The following is a 22,639-nucleotide window of genomic DNA, read 5'->3' as shown; positions in this document are numbered from 1 at the left end:
ACTCAACAAATAAGAAAACAAACATCCTGATTTAAAAATAGGCAAAAGACCTTAACATACACCGTGCCAAAAAAGGGGACTTCCCTTGCAATTCAACGGTCAGGACTTCACCCTCCAATGCAGGGAGCGCAGGTTCAATCCCTGGGCGGGTAACTAAGATACCACATACCTCCAGGTCAGAAAACCAAACAGGAAACAAAGCAATATTGTAACAAATTCAATAAAGATTTTAAAACCGGACCACATTAAAAAAAAAATCTTGAAAAAAAAAGACATATAGATGACAAGCACATTTATGGAAAGATGTTTCATCACACGTCATCAGGGAGATGCAAATAAAACCAAGATGACACTACACACCTATTAGAAATGTCAAAATCCAAAACAGACAACACCAAATGCTGGTTAGAATTTGAAACAACAGGATACTCAAACACTGATGGTGGAAAAGCAAAGTGGTACAACCTCTTTGGAAGTTTCTTACAAAACTTAATTATACTTGTATCACATGATACTGTAATCATTCTCCTTCATTTCTACCCAAAGGAGTTGAAAACTTATATGCACATAAAAATCCGAACATGGAGTTTTATAACAGAGCCATTCATAACTGCCCAAATTTGAAAGTCACCAAGATGTTCTTCAGTAGGTGAATGGATAAACTGTGTAATAATACCCAGACAATGAAATACTATTCAATGCTAAAGAGAAATGAAGCCACGAAAAGACATGGAGGTAACTCAAATGCATATTATTAAGCAAAGGGAGCCAATCTGAAAAGTTTATCCATTGAATGATTCCAACTAGATGACATTCCAGAAATGCAAAATGGAGACAGTAAAAAGATGGGGTTGCCGAGGGGGTGGGGAGTGGGAAACAGAGGGATATTTAGAGCACAGAGAATTTTAAAGGTAGTGAAATTCCTCTTATGACACTATAATGTTAGATATATGTCATTATACACTTTGAAAACCTGTAGAACACACAATATCAAGAGTGAACCCTAAAGCTTAGACTTTGGGTGATAATGACATGTCAGTATAGGTTCATTGACTGTAATAAATGTACCTCTCTAGTACAGGATGTTGAAAGTGGTGGAGGCAATGTGTGTGGATACAGGGAATATATGGGACTTCTCTCTACTTTTTGCTCAATTTTGCTATGAGTCTAAAACTACTCTAATAAATAAAGGTTATTTAAAAAGAAAACAGAATATTAAGAGCTAATAAGAAATCCTCAAAAACACCCTAAATACCATTCTCCAATGTTGGCTGGTATTGAAACCAAAGCAGCCATATACAGAGGGTCCTTGAGCTTCTCAGCTTTAAGATAATCTGCCAGTACTGGTAGAGGTGATCAAATGTACTGATGATTTTGGCAATTTACTTAATAATCAATAAACCATTATTAATCTACTTGATGGTCCCAACATCAATACAAAATTAATTCTATGAGTGGTAAGCATATGCTGTCCATCATTTTTTCTATCCCCCTTCATTAAAAGGAAATTCAAAATAGAAGAAAAAAGACCTGAACAACTGAAAAATAACAGCCTGGCTATGAAAAGAGAACTTTAATTTCAGTGTTGATTCAGCAAAGATAAAACAGCCTCTTCTAATAGCCTTACCTTAGCTGATGAAATAATTAAGTTTTGGACAAAAAAGTATTTAATCTCTTTTAAAATCCAGATGATTTTATTTAAACTATAACAGGACATGATCATCTAGTTGTTATAAAATATTCTTTTTTTTTTTTTTTTTTTGGTTTCTGAGCTATTGGGAACATTTGCCCAAATGGCTCTGTCCAAATGTAAAACCATTCCATTTTACCACATAATAACTGCAACAAATATGCCAGATCTTTTCCAGAGCTCTCCCCTGACTCCACACGGACTATTGTGATCCACACAAGGTGAAAACTGCCTTGTCAAGGTGTAAAAGAACTCGTTTATACAACAAAGTGATACATGAAAGAAAAAGTTCTCAATCTACTCCATCACTGATCCCCTTTCAGAGAGACAATTTTGGCAATGGGATAAAGCTCAGGAATGGAGTGAGAACTTTATTTTTCAAATGTTACTTAATAATAAGATTTTAAAGGATGAAACTTTAATTATTAAAGCTACATAAAAACGTTCTGACATCACCATTTCTATGCTTAGAAACCTAGTGCTTTAATCAGATTTAACACAGAATTTGGTATTTCTGTTATACCACCTCAGTTTGTTCTCTGTTCAACTGATTAAATTTTTGAGGTATATAAAATAAATGGAACAAGGCATACTTATATGTTGCATATTTTATTATATATATGGCATTGATTCTCTCTCTGAATTGAAAGCTACAATTCTATCACTCCGTGCCTTAAGCAGAGACTACCATTCGTATCTTGAGTGAGAAAATCAGACAAAACATTCACAGTCTTTCCTAATGCAGTTCTGCCAGAGGAGTTTCCAGCTCTCTTACCTTTGGGTTCTTGTGATTCGTCATCACTGTCTGAGCTATCATTACTCACAATATGCTTTGCTGTAATATTTTCTGTGGAAAGAAAACAAAACAATGAAAGAATCTCAGGTGTCAAGACTCACAGTGAAATTTACTGTAAGGAAGTACTCTCAGCAAAACCCCAGCGAGCGCTACTAGATTTATCAGTGTAAATCTAGATCAATTTAGTAAATTTAAATGTATTAGATTCACTAGTATTTTTCAAATTTCTCATTGGAAAGCAAAATTTCCCAGAGCACGAAAAATTAGTTTAGAATTTCTTCATATGTGATTTAAAGGGGAGAATTTTTGTTTATATTAATTCTTACAGGAAGAATAGCTTGATTATAGAATTCTTATTATCCAAGAGATACATTTTTCTTTAATTAAATATGCTGAAATGACGTTTATGAAAGTCAATATAGGGTAAAGCCAAAATCTACAATGGGCTACAATAGTTTTATTAAGATGAATGAAGTTACTAATATGAGGGGATTTTTTTTAATAATAATGAATATTATCTATTGAAATGTGTGTTCTGGTTTCGATTTGTGCTTCCTCAGAATGTATTAAGAGAACAGTTATAAAAACTAAAATAGAAACCATAAAGCCTTAAAGATAAGAGTGAAATTTATCATTATACCTAGCTCTCTTTTTTCAAGTAAAAAAGTACCCAAATTATGGAACACACAGACCATTTTATAATCATCATTTATAGAAAAATTAAACTTTGATGGGACATTTACATGAAATCCTTTTCTGTAGAGTGACTTTTTTTCCCTTCTATTAGTCAATGGAATTTTTATTTTTTTGACTGACTTCAAATTTATAGTTTTCAGTGATAGAACCATTTGGGCTTTTAAACTCAGAAAAATATAGGTATAATATTTGGTTTGCTCATGCTGCTGCTGCTAAGTCACTTCAGTCGTGTCCGACTCTGCGTGACCCCATAGACGGCAGCCCACCAGGCTCCCTTGTCCCTGGGATTCTCCAGGCAAGAACACTGGAGTGGGTTGCCATTTCCTTCTCCAATGCAGGACAGTGAAAGGGAAGGCACTCAGTCATGTCCGACTCTTCGTGACCCCATAGACTGCAGCCCACCAGGCTCCTGCGTCCATGGGAATTTCCAGGCAAGAGTCCTGGAGTGGGGTGCCATTGCCTTCTCCGTGGTTTGTTCATATTACACTCCAATTGACCTTAAAATCTTTCTTTGAAAGAGAAAAATGAAACTAAAACCACCTCTGAGCATCCCTTTAAGAGGCAGAGTTTAGCTGGCCAATGGATGAAAGGGTCACCAGGAGTCCTGAGATTCCCCTCAGTCACTCACCTCTCCAGTCTCATTCCTGGAAACCCTTCCCTAATCTGAGGTAACATGCATCCTGCCAGCCGGGGGTTCTCAGGACACAATATTCCCCTTAATTCTGACACACAGTGAAAGTAAAGAAGCTGCCAACCACTGGTCTCAAAGGGGACATCTAACAACAAAGAGTATTCTCAAGAATGTTGAATATAAACATTCTGCTTTTCATCAGCCTTCAGCTATTGTCTCACCCACCCTCAGATGTGTTGTTTCAGTCCTATTCTCTTCCTATCTTAGGAGGAAAAAGCAACAAACCGTGGGTTTATCTGGATTATTCAAGAGAGAAGAGCAAGAGAAGCAAGCCTCACAAAAGGCAGTAATTCTGTTCTTTTTGTCTCCTTTTTTTTTCCTTGCCTGAAAACGTCACATAACTTAGAGAAGAGTTTATTATACCCACAAAATTAAAGGTGAGAACAGGATATTCATCTGGGATACAATGTTCATTAAAATAAGTCACGTCAGAGCATTTCAGCATTAAACACTTTGCCTTGCAGTTACCCTTAGGAGCATGTAGCCCTGTGGTTAAGGTCAGAGAACGCTCCAAAGTTCCAACCTTGGCTGCTTGTTCCCTGGGTGATGCTCACAAGACAGGAGCAAGTTAAAGGACAAAGTGCCTCTTTGGTTGTTTTTATTTTTATTCTAAAGTCTTTGACTCTAGGGAAATCATAAGATCAGTTTCACATTATTTATTAAGAATTACACCCAAAATATTAAGGACTATAGAAAGTTGCTGCACTTAATATATATATATATCACATATCGAAAATCAACTCTTGCAGGAAAAGTGACTTCACACTTTTTAAAAGTCAAGTTGGGGTACATCAATTAAAGTTATAATTGTATTTTTGTTTGCATATAGAGCTTAATTAAATCAGCTGTCATTGTCTGCAATAACTAAGGACAGTTTATCAGAAAAAACCCTACAGTAAGTTGTTAACATGCAAGTATTTTTCAAAGATATTGTTGAAAAAGTCATTTCTGTCGTTCTGTTAACTCTGAAATAGATGTGGGATACTTCGGAGGCACAGAAGAGGAGGTAGGAAGGTACTTTGTTGATAATCTCCAGGATCCTTCCCAGACCATGCTGGGCTGGCCCCAAATTCAAATTCAGCATTCCCCTGACCCTTCCTACTTCCAGTTAAAATAGTCATAACAAAAATTCAGTGCTGACTACGATACAGACGGCATGGCACTTGAGAGATCCTGAATGTATGTTTTGTGTAAATCAAATTTATTCATTAAAGATAACATGTTTCTATGGCATTAATATTATAACAAATGAAAACTACTGGTCCTCAATTGAGTTTTTCTACTTTTTACAAGTTGTATAAAAGTTACTTTTAATTTATTATGGGCTCATGAGTTAGATTTGAAGAAAATTATTAGCAGTAGTTTATTAGCTGTGATTTGAAATATTTTTTTCATGTTTTTGGTATGAATTAGCAATAAGAGGAGAAGGCAATGGCAACCTACTCCAGTACTCTTGCCTGGCAAATCCCATGGACGGAGGAGACTGGTAAGCTAACAGAATTCTAATGAGGTAGTATTGAAGAGGTAATAAACTATCAAGCTTGAATTTAAGTATCATATTGTGTTCAACTGTTGATGAATCTAATCATCCAAAAGCTATCCTTATTCATAAAAGGAGAATAGATCTCCCTCGACTTATGATGGAGTTACATCCCAATAAGCCTACTCTAAGCTGAAAATTTTGTCGGATGCATCAGGCATGCATTTAATATATCTGATCTACTGAACACCACAACTTAGTCTAGCGTACCTTAAACATACTCAGAAACTTACATTTAGCCTACAGTTGGGAAAAATCATCTACCACAAAGTCCACTTCATATTAAATGTTGAAGAACTCACAAAATTTATAGAATGCTATACTGGAAGTGAAAAACAGAATGCTTGATAAGGGTGCATAATGGTTTTAAGTATATGGGTTGTTTACCATTGTGATTGCATGGCTGACATGACTGGGAGTGGCAGCTTGCTATTGGGAGGGAGTATCGTACTGCTTATTGCTAGCCTGAAAAAGGTCAAAACTCAAAATTTGAAGTATGGTTTCTACTGAGTGATATGACTTTTGCACTATCGTACAGTTAAAAACTTGTCAGTTGAACCATAGTAAGTCAGGGGCCACTTGTATTCTCTACTATGAATAGTATGTTTTGATGTATAATAACTAAAAGGAATAAAGATGCTCTCATAAAATTGATTCCACTGTAGATATATACACTGGAATACTACTCAGCCATAAAAAGGAATGCATCTGAGTCACTTCTAATGAGGTAGACAAACCTAGAGTGAAGTAAATCAGAAAGAGAAATATAAATATCATATACATAGATCCTATAAATATATGGAAACTAGAAAGATGTTACTGATGAATTTCTTTTCAGGGCAGCAATGGAGAAACAGACATAGAAAACAGACCTAAGGACATGGGGAAGGGGAGGGGAGGAGGAAGAGGGTGAGATTTATGGAGAGAGTAACATGGAAACTTACGTTACCATATGTAAAACAGATAGCCGATGGGAATTTGCCATATGACTCAGGGAACTCAAACAAGGGCTCTGTGACAATCTGGCAGGGTGGGATGGGGAGGGAAATGGAAGAGAGGGAGGGAGGGGACATGGGTGTACCTATGGCTGAGTCTTGTTGATGTATGACAGAAAACCACAAAATTCTGTAAAGCAAATATCCTTCAATTAAAAAAATTAAGGGACAAAAAAACGAAAGGATTCTCAGGAATCAGCAGTTTCTATGAACTCTACAACCTCAATGTCAAAACGATAGTTAAGAGGTAAAAGCATGTATTTTTAGCAAATAATTGTTGATTCATCTAAAATATTGATAGCATTAGAATAATTACAATTTTATGAAGATTTAACTTTGTATGTATGTGTTAATGAAGTTTATCAATATAGCATAATTATGACCAATGCAAGCATGTTTCTACAATACCTAGTTCTTCTTCCATTGTGGAACCTTTACTTTGTGATCCAGAAACTCCCAAGACTCTGTTGAACAATATAGAAAAGGCACTACCCCAGACACCTAAAGGAGAGCAAAAACAGAATATGATTTAGAATGTACCAAGATTTAAAACAGTCAAACAAACTCATGGTAAATTTGGATCACTTACCCATTAAGAAATGCAAGGGGTTTTCTTCGTATTTCTTTACAACTGTTCCCATAAAAAATTTGCTTCCAAATAAGTCAGGTGCCATAAAAGTACCATATTTAGCCATGCCAATCTCAAAAGGACTAAATTCAACCCAATCTGAAATGATTTTTAAAAATGCAATCCATTAGTAGAAAAATACTGCAGAGATATACACACCGATTACTCCAACACTGGTATAATTATTCTCATTCATTTAAAATATTTTTAAACATTAACAAATATCTATCATGTATATGAAAGTGAAAGTGTTAGTCACTCAATTGTGTCTGACTCTGCAACCCCATGGACTGTAGCCTGCCAGGTTCCTCTGTCCATGAAATTCTCCGGGCAGGAATTCTGGAATAGGGAGCCATTCCCTTCTCCAGGGGATCTTCCTCACCCAAGGATTGAGCCTGGGTCTCCTACATTGCAGGCAGATTCTTTACTGTCTGAGTCATCACGGGAGGAGATCGGGGTGACAGAGGATGAGATGATTGGATGGCATCATTGACATAATGGACATGAGTCTGAACAAACTCCAGGAAATAGTGAATGATGGGGAAATCTGGCATGCTGCAATCCATGGGGCCGCAAAGAGTCAGACACGTCTTAGCAACTGAACAACAAGGAACAACCATGCGTATGACGTTATATAGATATTGGGGATGAAGCTCATAGATGAATGAGAACACAAAAGGATTCCTTACTTTGCACAAACTGAATACCCTTTGGCATTTAAAAACTCAGACATCTTTTATAAAGTCCATCTTAATTAGACACAGTTTTACAACTGCCGACTCAGATGTTTGAAATCCATGGAGGAGACAAAGGAAATTAAACTCTTTCTGATAATGGAAGCAGACTATAAAAATGGAAGAAAGTGGTGTCTAACATTTGCCTGTTCTTCATCTTTCCTTCATTTTTCTTATTAACCATTATTCTAACTCACAAAATTACAGTGCAAAGCTTTTATATTGTATATATTCAGAAATGCATAGGAATAGAGCCAACAGAGTTTATTTTCTCGGAGCAGAGGCTTTGCAGCCAGAAACTTGAGCTCAGATTCTGTTGTGTTGTTTACTAACTATGCAGCTTTGGATAGATTACATGTATTCTCTGTGTCTTAGTCTCTTAATCTGTAAAATGCTAATAAAATCAGTAGATAGTTTGCAAGATTTGGGGGAGGAACCGATGAGTTAAGAAACTTAAAGAACTTAGAAGAGGACATAGTACATTTTAATCACTCAGTAAATAGTAGCCACTATTATATTTCATATATTCCTGTGGTTATGTCTAAAAATCATCTGAATCTTAATCTATCCAAACAGAATTCCTAGCTCTAAATCCCACTTCCTTGTCAGTTTCTCAATCTTCCCCTTCTTCGTAAATGGTACTTCTTTTCATATATTCATACCACCATCCATACTATCCTTACCATACTTTAGAATAACTCTTTTTTAGAGTTTAGATTTCTTTTTTGATGTGGAACAAGTTTTAAGTCTTTATTGAATTTATTACAAGATTGCTAAATGTTGCTTTTTTGGCCACAAGGTATGTGTGATCTCAGCTCCCTGACAAGATAGCAAACACACCGCCTGCATTGGAAGGCAATCACTTAACTACTGGACTGCCAGAGAAATCCCTAGGCTTATTCTTGATGGTCCTTTTTGTCTTATATCTCAAAGAGAAAAAAATCAAGTTCTGTAGGCTCTATCATCAGATGTGATTAGAAACTGGCTAGTGATCCATTTGGTCACCAAGACCATACTGGCATAAGCTGCCATACTCTCTCCTGGATCTTCACAATAGCCTCTGAAAACATTTTCTCTATTCCCCTACTATCTTTTAGATACCCTGTTGCCAGAATGAATTTTTAAAGATACAAATCACAGCATACTAATGCCAGTTGAAAACTTTCCAATGGCTTCTTATTTACTGAAATAAAAACATGGTCGAGAAGTGTTCATGATGGTCTGGCTCATGCTCCCTGACTGACCCATGTCCTAAACAGTCTCCTAGCACATTTTGTCTTGCTTATTCCACTTCAGCCACATACCTTCTTAATTTCCTCCAAGAGATCAAGCTCATTCCCACCTTGCAGCCCTTATGCTCCCTATTTCCTTCTGTAATCATAAGGCTTACTCCTTCTTACCCTTTAGTTCAAAGTCTTTGTTGACCATTTTCTATGGAAGCCAACTACCATGCATCCCTGCCTAACCCCAAACCCTCTGTCCTCCTTTTTCATCCCAGTTTTCCCTTTTCTAAAATTTTTGCATCTTTAACCACTTATCCAACAATCTGAAATCCAAATAACCCCCAAATTCACATGGATTTTGCAATTCCTTTTCTATTCATTCGATGCTAAAATTTGCCCTGAATTCATTTAGTAGAAAACCAGTCTTAATCTTAATCTTCACATGAGGCTTAATCTTTACATATCTCACTCAATATGAATATCAATATATCCCACTGGAGAAATCACTATTTGATTATAAGACCCCAGTGGGGCGTTATGTAATATATAGTATAAGCACATATAATATAGTGTAAGTATATTTTGTAACTTCAAAATCTAAAATATTCTGAATTTTAAAACATCTGTCCTCAAAGTTGTGGGGAAAAAATCATGGATATGTATGTTTTTATTATTTACTCAATAATATAGAATGTTCTACTTTTGTGAAACAAGTTATAAACCACAATTGTGATGAGAACACAATGCAATTCATTTCAGATCAAAGCCAAATGGCACATATACCCTTCATGACAAAGTGGTATGTTTTATAATGATTTACATGGAGTTAGTGAGACATGACTAACCATGAATCAGAGACCATTAGGAAACTTTCTATATCACCACAAGTAATTTCTTATCTGTGAGTTTCACACCCTTATCCGCCGTACTAAAACAAAGATTTCCTGGTTCCTACTTCTCCAGCAGTCTCTTCTTGTTTAATGCTGTGGTTTTGTGCACACATTTTTGAGAGGCAGATTTGCTCCCTGGTCCTTACTGAAGAAGTCACCCTGGTATTTTGACTACTATTTCTCTGCTGCTGAACTAGTACATTTCAAACTTGAATTTCTCTCATGAACCTCCATCTATTCATCTCCAACTCCCTGTTGCGCATTTACACTTGAGTATGGTGCCATCACATCACGCTACACTTGCCTGGAAAGGAATTCATCACCTTTCTTCCTGCTCTAGCTCACCTGTTTCTATAAACCATGCTATCACAGTCCAGAAAAAAACTCTTAACCGAAATCACTCTTGTACCCACTCACATCAAATCCATCCATCCATCACACATTTCACTGGTAATATTTAAGTTTTTCACATCCATCTTCTCCTCTCTTTCCTTATCAGTATCTCCCTAGTTCTAAGCCCTTATTTACAAAAATATAGTAATACCACAGCTTTCAGTTTGTTTCTGTGCCAATCTACCCATATGAACTATTAAAATACTTTTTTTCAAAAACACAACTTAAACAGCTTCCTACCAAAAATCGTTAAATGTTTCCCCTTATCATAATTGAATAGAAACATTTCTATCTGGAAGTCAAATCTTTCTATAGCTTGACACTAACTTCCAAATATACCATCTACTCTTCACCAGTTCATACATTAACCAAATCTAGTGTCTTTTTACTGCTCCCTGAAACTCACCTTTGGCTTCTCTTCTGAGCATTTTCTTATACTGTTTTACACAAAGATGATGTTTCACCCCCAACTGGTAGATCTTTCCAAGTTCAACTTGAACCTGACTTCTACCACCTTTATGAAGTCTTTCTTACAACTACGCTAAATCTCTACTATCTTACACATTATGTCAAGTCTATATACTCTAACAGACAACAATGTTCTATGTGTATTTTTCTTGCCAATAGGAATGGAATCTTCTTGAGGAAGAGTACTATGTTTTTCTTCTGTAATGTCTGTTAAAGGACTTAACATGATGTGAAGTTGTAAATTGTGCTCAGTAATTGCAATTCACTGACAACGCAAATTAAAGGTTGAAATCCTATCAGAAATGTAGTGAAGTAGAGGAGTAAAAAATATGTAACCATTTAAACAACTAACGTTTATTTGTTTAAATTGTTCAAAAGGTGAACGTGTTTAAAACTTTTCTAAGAGGGAAGAAAAACATTCTCTAGTATTATTGAAATAAAGTTGATAAAACTTCTGTAAGCTAAGATAACTGGGATCTTTGACTTTTCATAATATAATTTGAATAATATTTTAACTTTTTTCCTGAATAGCTGACCCATTTTAATCCAAGCAAATTTTAAAGGCATAAAGTATAGACATGTCTCTCATTTTTTTCTTCCACAACTCAAGCTCTTTGAACATTCATAACATGCCCCTTTGAATGTCTTATCTGCGTACAAGATCCACATAACTAATGCTTCATGGTTTTGTCCAACTCTCTTGGAAGAAACCGCTTGAACCTCCTTATCATAGGAGCTTAACAATGAAGGTTAATGGGGCTTCCCTTGTCTCGGTAACGATATCTCGGTTAGGCAGCTGGCCCAAATCAGGCACGTTCATGTTGAAAGACTACTAATTGAACATCAAGCAGCCTTTTCCTACTCTAAATAAATCAAAACTATTCACTCGCTAAAATATTATTCATTCTTTAATTATTTTACTGAGATTTTCTCTTGAGAACAGCCACTGACTGGAAGTATAGAATAAAAAGAGTCAACTGTGAAAATGCCCTAAGAATCATAACAGTAATAAAAAAATTATTATATTTTAATGTGTCTTTTTCTCATTCAGTATTATCCATATTTCATTCAATTGTCTTAATAGCTCTGTAAGATAAACTGATTTATTAATATCTTTTTTAATAATGAAAATAAGAATCAGAGAGAGTAATAGACCCACTTAAGGTGTATATTTACCAACCAATTTCCAAGCATTCCAAGACTTTACAAGACACCAGCTAAAGGGAAACAAACAAGCAAAACAACAACAACACCAATTTGTCACGGCCTTTTCTTTCCATATACGATAGAAAGTGAATCAAGAGAAGTTCTAGATGCACAAGCTGGATTTAGAAATGGCAAAGGAACCGGAGGTCAAATTGCCAACATCCATTGGATCATAGAAAAAACAAGAGAATTATAGAAAAACATCAACTTCTGCTTCATTGACTACACTAAAGCTTTGGATTGTGTGGATCATAAAAACCATGGAAAATTCTTAAAGATACCAGACCACCTTATCTGCCTCCTGAGAAACTTGTATGCAGGTCAAGAAGCAACAGTTAGAACCAGACAGAGAACAACAGACTGGTTCCAAATTGGGAAAGGGGTACATCAAGGCTATATATTGTCACCCTGCTTATTTAACTTCTATGCAGAGTACATCATGCAAAATGATGGGCTGGATGAAGCACAAGCTGGAATCAAGATTGCCAGGAGAAATATCAATAAACTCAAAATGCAGATGGCATCACCCTAATGGCAGAAAGCAAAGAGGAACTGAAGTAAAAACACTGGCTTAAACTCAATATTAAAAAAAAACTAAGATCATGGCATCTGGACCCATCACTTCGTGGTAAATAGATGGCGAAACAATGAAAACAGTGACAGACTTTATTTTCTCAGGCTCCAAAATCACTGCAGATGGTGACTGCAGCCATGAAATTAAAAGAACCTTGCTCCTTGGAAGAAAAACTATGACAAACCTAGACAGCATATTAAAAAGCAGAGACATTACTTTGCCAACAAAGGTCCATCTAGTCAAAGCTATGGTTTTTCCAGTGGTCACATATGGATATGAGAGTTGAACCATACATAAGGCTGAGTGCTGAAGAACTGATGCTTTTGAACTGTGGTGTTGGAGAAGACTCTTGAGAGTCCCTTGGACTGCAAGGAGATCCAACCAGTCAATCCTAATGGAAATCAACCCTGAATATTCATTGGAAGGACTGATGCTGAAGCTGAAGCTCCAATACTTTGGCTACCTAATATGAAATGTCAACTCACTGGAAAAGACCCTGATACTGGGAAAGATTGAAGGCAGGAGGAGAAGGGGACAAAAGAGGACGAGATGGTTGGATGGCATCACTGACTCAATGGGCATGAGTTTGAGCAAGTTCCGGGAGACAGTGAAGGACAGGGAAGACTGGTGTGCTGCAGTCCATGGGGTTGCAAAGAGGTGGACATGACTGAACAACTGACAACAACAATGATCTCTTTCACAAAATGTGGTTCCTTATTACTGCTGAGTATGCCATGATTATCCAAGAATCCTAGGATATCCTAGAATAAAACTGAATGTCTTAATCTCCATCTGACAACTAAATTTGCTTTCATATACAGATTCCATTCATCTTTAAAATCCAGACCTCTAACTTTTTTCATACAGTTTTCACAGAAGATTCCAAATTGTTAAGATTTATTGAAACTTCATTTGGGCTTACAATTAAGTTCTTTACATACTTTATCTCATTTATTTAGCAAAAACTATGAGAATCTCATCTTCACTTTAACAGACGAGGAAACAGGCTAAAAGATATCATAATTTGGCCGAGGAAACAGTGCATAGTACCATTGTGCTCTTCTTTTTTGCCTTAACTTCTTTAATAACTGCTGTAAATTTCTCAAAAAGATTACTAGGTCTTACAGGAAAAGGGTAACATACTGTGGAGGGGAAGAGAATTCATACTTCATGCCCGGAGCACCACATTCTACATCATCAGCAATCAGAGAAATCAATATTTTCATAAAAGGAACAAAGTAATTCAAGACCAATTCTTAGCTCTTCTACTTACTTTGTATGTGGCAATCATCGAATCTTTCTGAAATTTTGTTTTTTCTTCTTTGAAGCAATGCAAATATATTTCCCTTCCTCCCTAGGTTATAGTTTATGTTGAATAAGATAAATATGATGAGTGCTTTCTGAACCATATGCATGAGAAACATTTTAGTCAAGATAATTGATAAAACACTTGTTGAATGAATGATTTCCAGGTGTACTGCTTTTATAAACTATTCCAAATCTTGCTTGAGGGTAGTCAGTTGAAGAAAAAGTGAGACTCGGAAAAAATACAAAAGAATTCTAGATGTAAATCTAGAATTAATTTCATGCCATTTACAATGATTTTTTTAAGCTCATGATATGACTAATGTCACTGAGGTACTTTTCCTAAAAATATAATGAACCCTATGAGCCACAGTCATAGATGCTGCCACACTGCAAACTAGGACTGTCAGTGGCCCCGAGAAAGAAGTAGAGAGTCATGTATTTTGAGAGCACCCACCAAGAAGCAGAGCTATAGAAGAAATAAATGTTTATATCTAAGACTTAACAGAATGAGGCATTTTATTCACCATCTGTCACAAATATAGACTGATACTTTTAAGGTGCTAAATTATAAAAATTAGAATAGAGTTTTAAATGGTAAATGTCATGTAACCCAATTTAGTGAACAGACAAGCAGCAAGCAAAAAGATATGCATTGCCTAAAACAGGCAAGCTACTTTGTTAAAAATCCTTGACAAATGGATAATTAAGATTGAATATTGACTACATTCATGATTTACTTTTTTATATCTCCTTTCCCACTGATTTGAATGAAGATATTAGTAACTAGTTTCATAAGACATCTCAAACAACCAGAAAATTATCTAGTGTAAAATATTAGATTTTCAAATGTTTTTATGTTACAGAAAATATATTAAAATAAGCAACTAAAATAGCTTATGATCTTCCTCTAAAGAAAATCATTAAGAACCACAGTTCCAAGTTTCCAGGAAATGTTTCGCAAGATGAAATTCCATACCTGCAAACATCAGCTCTGAGACATCGGGTTTGACATGGAGACAGGTGAAAAGAGGCAAAGGACACTGTCCAGTATTGACCTTTTCCTTCAAACTACTCAAGGTAGTGTTCATTCTCTGTCCACAGAAGAAAGAAAAGGTTTTACTTATATAAACTTTCTTACAGATAAGAAAAAAAACTATGTAAAATAGTGCTTCCAATCAAGATCCTTACAACTTTTATGATAAAAATTAGCCTTATTATTATCTAGAAATTTCTGATCCTGAAAAAAAATAAAAGCTCACTGGAAGTAATTATCTTCATTCTAAAAAACAGCCATAACTCTGGGGACTATGCTGACATTTGAAATGGAAAAAGATTTGGCAGCGATGGCGCCCAGAAGGAATTTAACCCCCAGATTCTCTGGCACGGGCCCCATACGCCTACTTTATCTTCAGATAAAATATCACCCTCTGGTCATATGTCAAATGTGTTTCTTCCATGTGATTCATTCCTTTTTTTCTGGCTTTCTCCAGGCAACCTCCATTCTTCCTCTGCCACTTAAATATTACTTGTATTCACCTCTTTATCTAAAAATATTGCTACTTGGGCAGAATGAGCAGTTAAGGGTTAAAATGTATAGATTCCTAAAGAAAAAAAATACAAAAGTATTTCCCTATACATCAAAATTGACACATGGGGAGTTCCCGGGAAGTCCAGGGGCTAGGACTCCTCACTCAAACTGCTGAGAGTGTGGGTTCTGTCCCTGGTCGGGGAACTAAGATCCCATAAGCCAAGCAGCACAGCCAACAACAACATATAATTGACACACACAGCTAGAATCAATTAGTAGGCACAATTGTAGCATGAAATGTAGAAGAGTTATATCTGGCAGGGAGTATGTACTCAGTGGATGTTTATAGGATAATGGCAGTCAACTGACTTTTACAAAAATGCATCACATTTTGTTTTATTTAAAAACATGATATACATGGTCTTCTTGCATTAAAAGGATTGTAGACTGAGACAGAGCTTACATTGTGAATTAGTGTTTCTCCTATTAACATCCCGAAGATATCAGTAAAGGTGACAGGTTGTCCAGAACTTTTTTTCCTCCATAAAGACTCAACATATCTTTTAATTTTCTGTGGTGTGAGAAGTAAAAGAGGGTTGTGGCTGACATTTTTCATTAGCTCTTCGTTAATCTCCTCTGGCCCTTTCTCTGGAAAATCAGGGTGAGAATATAAGGTCGACATATACCTGTAAAGACAATAAAAGATAATCAGTCAGGATAAAGGGCATCACATAGTAAGTAGTCTCCAAAGAAAGCAGGCATCTCTGCTATCAAAAAAAGAAAGAATAATGGAAGTAGTTGATTAACTGATCTTCTGATTGAAACTGCTGCTGCTCTTAAGTCGCTTTAGTCGTGTCCGACTCTGTGTGACCCCATAGATGGCAGCCCACCAGGCTCCCCTGTCCCTGGGATTCTCCAGGCAAGAACACTGGAGTGGGTTGCCATTTCCTTCTCCAATGCATGAAAGTGAAAAGTGAAAGTGAAGCCACTCAGTCATGTCCAACTCTTAGCAACCCCATGGACTGCAGCCTACCAGGCTCCTCCGTCCATGCGATTTTTTCAGGCAAGAGTAGCGGAATGGGTTGCCATTGACTTCTTCATCTGATTGAAGATATTAACTCATTTAAGAAAAGAATGCATCAATCAGAAAATAGCTGGTCTACAATAGACATAAAGGGGAGGTCTCAGAGGAAACAGTGGACTTCCCTTGCATAGTCCAGAGGAGAGAATGCCTACTGGGCTCACTCTCCACCCTCTCTTCTCCAGGAATGGGCATCCCTATCTGACCATAAGACACTGATGACACAACACATTGAGAACCATGTGAATAAATGGGACTTTTCTGGATATAATGGGCTTCCCTGGTGGCTCAGACAGTAAAGAACCCGCTTATAATGCAGGAAACCTGGCTTTGATCCCTGGGTCAGGAAGATCCCCTGGAGAAGGAAATGGCAACCCACTCCAGTATTTTTGCCTGGAGAATTCCATGGACAGAGGAGCCTGGTGGGCTATAGTCTATGGCTTCCCAAAGAGTTGGTCACGACTAAGCGATTAACACTTAACTTTTTTTTTCCTGTACATAATACTAGCCAAGCAATCTGATCATTTCACTTTCCATGGTGATTATCTATAGGTAGAGAATGTGCTCTCCGACTATTGTGAACGCCTAATTCTCCGGATACATGTGGTTTTTGTTTTAATTGTCCATTGGCCAACGAGACAAAAATCCCAAGTCTTGCCAACTGTATGTCTCAGAATTTCTGAGCATACAAATCTACTGGTGAAATCCTAGAGAGAATAGTGCTATCAGGTAAATGTCTTCTAATGAAGATTCTGGCACCAGCCATTTGGCCACTTAAGGTGATGCTAGAAATCAACATGTAGCTTAGTATTTGATACTGAGATGATAAATGAAGTTACAGTCTTCCTGGAAACCAGTATCTTTACTACTGTAGCTCTCATACTAAATATTAATTATTAGTTTTCTTAACTGTCTCCCTTAATTAGTTGTGATCACCATCAGGGAAAGCTTTACTTATTTATATCTGTTTTTATCTCAATGATTAGCCAATACCTAGCATATGACAAGCATGCTTGTTTTGAACTGTTGAACTGGGAGCACAAAATAATGAAATATTCCACCACTTCATCCAACCAAAGAGAACATAGTGAATATATTTAAATCTCCTGTTTTAAGTATTCCTTAATTCAAGTCAAATTGCCACCACAATGATTTATTTTCCCTTCATACAGGAGAGAAAACTAACTCTGGTATGTTCTAGGCCTGAGCAGGCTAATTGATCACAAGGTATTGTCTTGAAGACTTGCGATAGCTTTCAATTCTTCTATTTTAAAGATAAGCAGAGGACTGATGAATTTATAATATTTTCACAGTTCCCCAATTAGGAACAGAAGAACTCAAATTTAAATTTGTCCTCTCCCCTGATAGGTTTTATTTCTTAAAAAATCTTTAAAATGATTTCAAGTCTTAGAGACCAAATGATTCCCACAACACACTGAATTGGAATTTTTTGATGGATTCAGAGTTATTTAGAGACAAACTGAGATTAACCATAACTTAACAAATGGAGAGTGATTATAGACTGAAAATGGAACATATGCTCTGCAAAAAAATTTAAAATTCTTAAAAGAGATTTATTACACAAACATTTCTTAACATTAATGTTAAGGATTCTTAACATTTCTCATAACATGCAATAGTATCACTGACTCAATGGACATGAATCCGAGCAAAATCCAGGAGATAGTGAAGGGCATAGGAGCCTGGCATGCTGCAGTCCATGGGGTCACAAAGAGTCAGACACAACTTAGAGACTGAACACAGCAACAAAGATTAAGTCAAACAGGCAAACTCTGAACTCAAGCCTGGTATAATCAACACATATCTACTAAAGAGAAAGCTGAAGTTGCTAGAAAGATGGAGAGTCCATTCACTTCTATAGCTGCTCCAAGTTCTGCTGCATGATTCTCTGTATAAACAAGGATCCAATTCTGGACCTCACCATACTTTTCAATAAATGCACATAGTGGTGTAAAGATATTGGTTTACATTTAAAGATACAATAAAAATGGAAAAACAAAAATTCTCTTTGAGTCTCTAAGTGATCAGTTCTGGAACTATTGAGAATGTGTTTCATCATTTATGATAACATTAAGAAATTCTTTATTGGTCTCACTTATTATCAAGAATATGTTCTACATCCATGGACCACTGGCTTGCCCTTAACTTATAAAAAATGTATGTTATGTAACTATGCATTGTTTGGATTTAGCCTTGAATTCTAGAAAACTTACCAAGCCTATGTCTCATGCCTCCCAAAGCTACAGGTTATAGCATGAAATTTAATTTAATTTATAGTTCTATGCATATATACATACAACACACACATATTGATACTTTTTTCCCACTTCTATCTTTATTGTATGAAATTCAGTTTTACTTTACTTGTAAAACTACATTAAATCATTTCCTTAATGAAGCAGGATTTAAAAACAAGGAAAAGGAAAAGAATCTACATGATGTCAGAGAAATCAACTCAGTCACAGAATAGTTTTTTTAAAGGTAGGTGAAAAGGAAACAATATGATAATTCTGCTATTAGAAGTTGTTTTTAACAGTTCAGCAGAAAGATGTAATCTCATTTACATTACTTAAGACTTCTCTATATTTAGTTGGTCTTTCAGTGAATCACCTTAGCCTCATAAATTTCCTCCAGAAAAACCTGGAGCCTCCTCTTTTCTTGTTCCTTCCTCCCAGTGTTAGCCACTGGATCTAGATTGAAAATCCTTCCTCTTAGGTTAAGGGATTGCTCAAAATCTAGGACTTTGTGCCACAATTTCAGAGGTAGGTCTTTATAAGAGGTCAAATGTATATGGATGTCAGCTCGATTCTCTGTTTTTGCTCCTTGTAGAATGGCTGCAGTCCATTTTCTGCTATCTAAAGTTTGAAGCTACCTCATTCACATAGGGAGTCTCTTTCCCCTTTCTTTCTTCCTCTCTCATGAGAAGATTGGCTCAAGTATACAAGTCCCTTCAAGAAACAGAAAGACCTACAACACCTCAACCATTTGCACTGGAGCTAATGTTCTCTGCTTGTTCAGTATTTATAAGCCCATTTCCCTTAGAATTAACAAGTGTGAATTGGATAGACCTTTGATGACATCATTGCGGTGACATCTATGACTTGAATTTTTGCTTTGGTGATGGCTAAAAATGGATTAGAAGGCAATGGTCAATTTTCCTAAAATAACTTTTTTTTAAAACTTTTGTATTCACTTTTATGTTTTTCAACATATTTATATGATAGGACACCTCATTCTCTCTATATGAATGCCTTTTAGGCTAAATACAAATTAAATAAATAAACAAACTTAAAATTATTCCAGAGAACAAGGAATTCTCAGCTCAATTCCTGATGCCAAATCACAGAGTCGATGTTTTAAAATATCAGTGCCTGGTGCCTCAGGACCTTCCTAATCAAAATCTTCAGGGACAAAGATCTAGAATTTCTGTGCTTAAAAAAGTTCCAGAAGTAATTCTCATATGCAACTAATGCTGCACATATCTTGACAAGACCCTCAACACTGTGAAGCAAATATCCTGAAACCCTAAAGAAATTCTTAATTTTTCCCAAAATGCAGTTACTTATGCAAATCTTCATTTAGTCATTAAGTATGTGACAAGTGGGAGAGGTTCATAGGGATACAAAATAAGCATATTCCCCACCTCAAACAACATATTTTTCTAACATAATCTTTATCTTTTAGTCTACCATTTCTTATGGGCCAACTTCTATTAAAACTGGCTTATTTTCCAATGTCCCACAAATTCTTCAGACTGTCAAACTGAGAGTTTTCATTCTTGAATTCCATTTTATAGCTTCAAATCAGGTCTTATGGTCTATAGATACAGAACTGTTCTCATTTTTCCTTTCAATGATAATGACATACAAATACAGCAGTCAATATCCAATAGTCTAGCAATTCCACTACTGGGCATATGCCCAGAGAAAATCATAATTCCAAAAGACATGACTCACTGAAGCAGTTTTCACAAAAGCCAGGACATGGAAGCACCCTAAATGGTCATCAACAGAGGAATAAGTGAAGAAAATAAAGCATACGTATACAACGGAATATTATTCAAACTATAAAAAGGAATGAAATTGGATCATTTGTAGAGACATGGATGGACCACCTGGTGACTGTCACACAGAGTGAAGTAAGTCAAAAAGAGAAAAACAAGTATCATATATTAATGCATATACATGGAATCTAAAGAAATGGTATTGAAAATCTTATTTGTAGACCAGAAATAAAGCTACAGATGTAGAGAGTAAACATAGAGACACCAAGGGAGGGAAAGAAAGGTTGGGATAAATCGGGAGATTGGGATTGACATACATACATTATTGAAAGCATGTGTAAAATAGATGACCAATGAGAACCTGCTGTGTAGCACAGGGAACTCTACTCAATACTCAGGGCTGACCTAAATAGGAAAGAAATCCAAAAATAAAAAGAGGTTGTTTCCATGCCCTGGCTATTATAAACAGTGCTGCGATGAACATTGGGGTACATGTGTCTCTTTCAATTCTGGTTTCCTCGGTGTGTATGCCTAGCAGTGGGATTTCTGGGGACATGGAAACAACCTAGACGTCCATCAGCAGATGAATGGATAAGAAAGCTTTGGTACATATACACAATGGAGTATTACTCAGCTGTTAAAAAGAATACATTTGAATCAGTTCTGTTGAGATGGATGAAACTGGAGCCGATTATACAGAGTGAAGTAAGCCAGAAAGAAAAACACCAATACAGTATGCTAACACATATATATGGAATTTAGAAAGATGGCAATGATGACCCTGTATGCAAGACAGCAAAAAAGACACAGATGTGTATAGCGGACTTTTGGACTCAGAGGGAGAGGGAGAGGGTGGGATGATTTGGGAGAATGGCATTGAAACGTATACTATCATGTAAGAATCGAATCACCGGTCTATGTCCGATGCAGGATACAGCATGCTTGGGGCTGGTGCACGGGGATGACCTAGAGGGATGTTGTGGGGAGGGAGGTGGGAGGGAGGTTCATGTTTGGGATCGCATGTACACCCGTGGTGGATTCATATCAATGTATGGCAAAACCAATACAGTATTGTAAAGTAAAATAAAGTAAAAATAAAAAAATAAAAAATAAAAAGGGGATATATGTATACGAATAGGTGATTCACTCTTTTGTACAGCAAAACTAACACAACATTGTAAAGCAACTCTGCTCCAATAAAAATTAACTTATTAATGAAAAAAAGGAGAAAAAAATCAACAGCCCTTTTGATACTCCAGATGAACAGCTGTGCTGAGGGAGAGCGCTGTGTTCACTGAGTAAGGAACACAGGCTTACTGTCACTAGTTCACTCAGGCCTATTTAATGAATAACAGCCATCATCCAAAAGTCATTTCAGAAATAATTACTATAAAGGTAGCAGCAATTACAAAGAAGCTTTGGTCTTACATAAAGTTCTCTTTAGAAAACATTACATACGTCTTACATAAAGTTCTCTCACAGAAAACATTATGGGAGGTCCCAGCCTTCTCCAGATAGTCCCGTATTAACTAACTTGCACCAGGGAATGGTCATGTATCAGCAGAATATAAAAACTTACACAAGAGTGCAATTTGTTTTTCCAAGTCTTTCTGAATCCCTTCATTCGAACTACCTTCTCACCTAAACTTTTCAAAAGAAAACTGTTAATATGACTCATCCTGAGCACTTTTTGTTTTGTCTCAAGAAGTATGTCTTCTCCATGGTTGACAGCCTTTTATCTTGTCCCTATCCTGTCTCTGCCCAAATCTTTCTACCCATGATCCATCTGTTTCTTTATCTTTCATCGATCCCTCTACACTATTTTCTTTGGCTCAGACTTCCACATAAACACTCTAGTCCCTTATATTCTGAAAACAAAGCAAAAACATTTCCTGGGTCCTATATTCCCCTTCTTGAAACAGTAAACGGCTCCTACTAAGGTTCACATGCCCACCTTTTTTCCTTTCATATTCTACTCATTTCTTATTGGTAATTTCGTGATCAAAGGTGCCCTTCATGTACCTTATCTACTTTAATTTTTGCTAAAACCATGAAAACTCTAAACCCAGTTCTAAGGGAAGCGTCTCACAGATTTTTGCTCTATTAAAATACACACTACTTGCGAAGCACCCCCCATCCTTGGCTCCTTTGCTCTGTCTGTTATTGTTTGTTTT

The 22,639-nt window shown here is 36.3% G+C and overlaps 1 protein-coding gene across 1 annotated transcript in view; it reads right to left on the bottom strand.

Annotated features, from left to right (window-relative positions):
* The window catches only part of PLA2G4A (phospholipase A2 group IVA), a 163,681-nt gene that overhangs the window by 36,211 nt on the left and 104,831 nt on the right, over positions 1-22,639 (bottom strand). The window contains exons 9-13 of the mRNA XM_069544150.1: positions 15,824-16,046; positions 14,809-14,923; positions 6,998-7,135; positions 6,817-6,909; positions 2,466-2,537 (exon numbers count right to left, since the gene is read on the bottom strand). Of these exons, the coding sequence (XP_069400251.1) occupies positions 2,466-2,537; positions 6,817-6,909; positions 6,998-7,135; positions 14,809-14,923; positions 15,824-16,046 (641 nt within the window). The remainder of the gene's footprint in view (positions 1-2,465; positions 2,538-6,816; positions 6,910-6,997; positions 7,136-14,808; positions 14,924-15,823; positions 16,047-22,639) is intronic.

The sequence above is a fragment of the Ovis canadensis genome, chromosome 12, assembly GCF_042477335.2.
Source record: "Ovis canadensis isolate MfBH-ARS-UI-01 breed Bighorn chromosome 12, ARS-UI_OviCan_v2, whole genome shotgun sequence".
Classification (NCBI taxonomy): domain Eukaryota; kingdom Metazoa; phylum Chordata; class Mammalia; order Artiodactyla; family Bovidae; genus Ovis; species Ovis canadensis.
The sequence above is the reverse complement of the archived record's forward strand: the minus strand, read 5'-3'. Positions and strand labels throughout refer to the sequence as shown.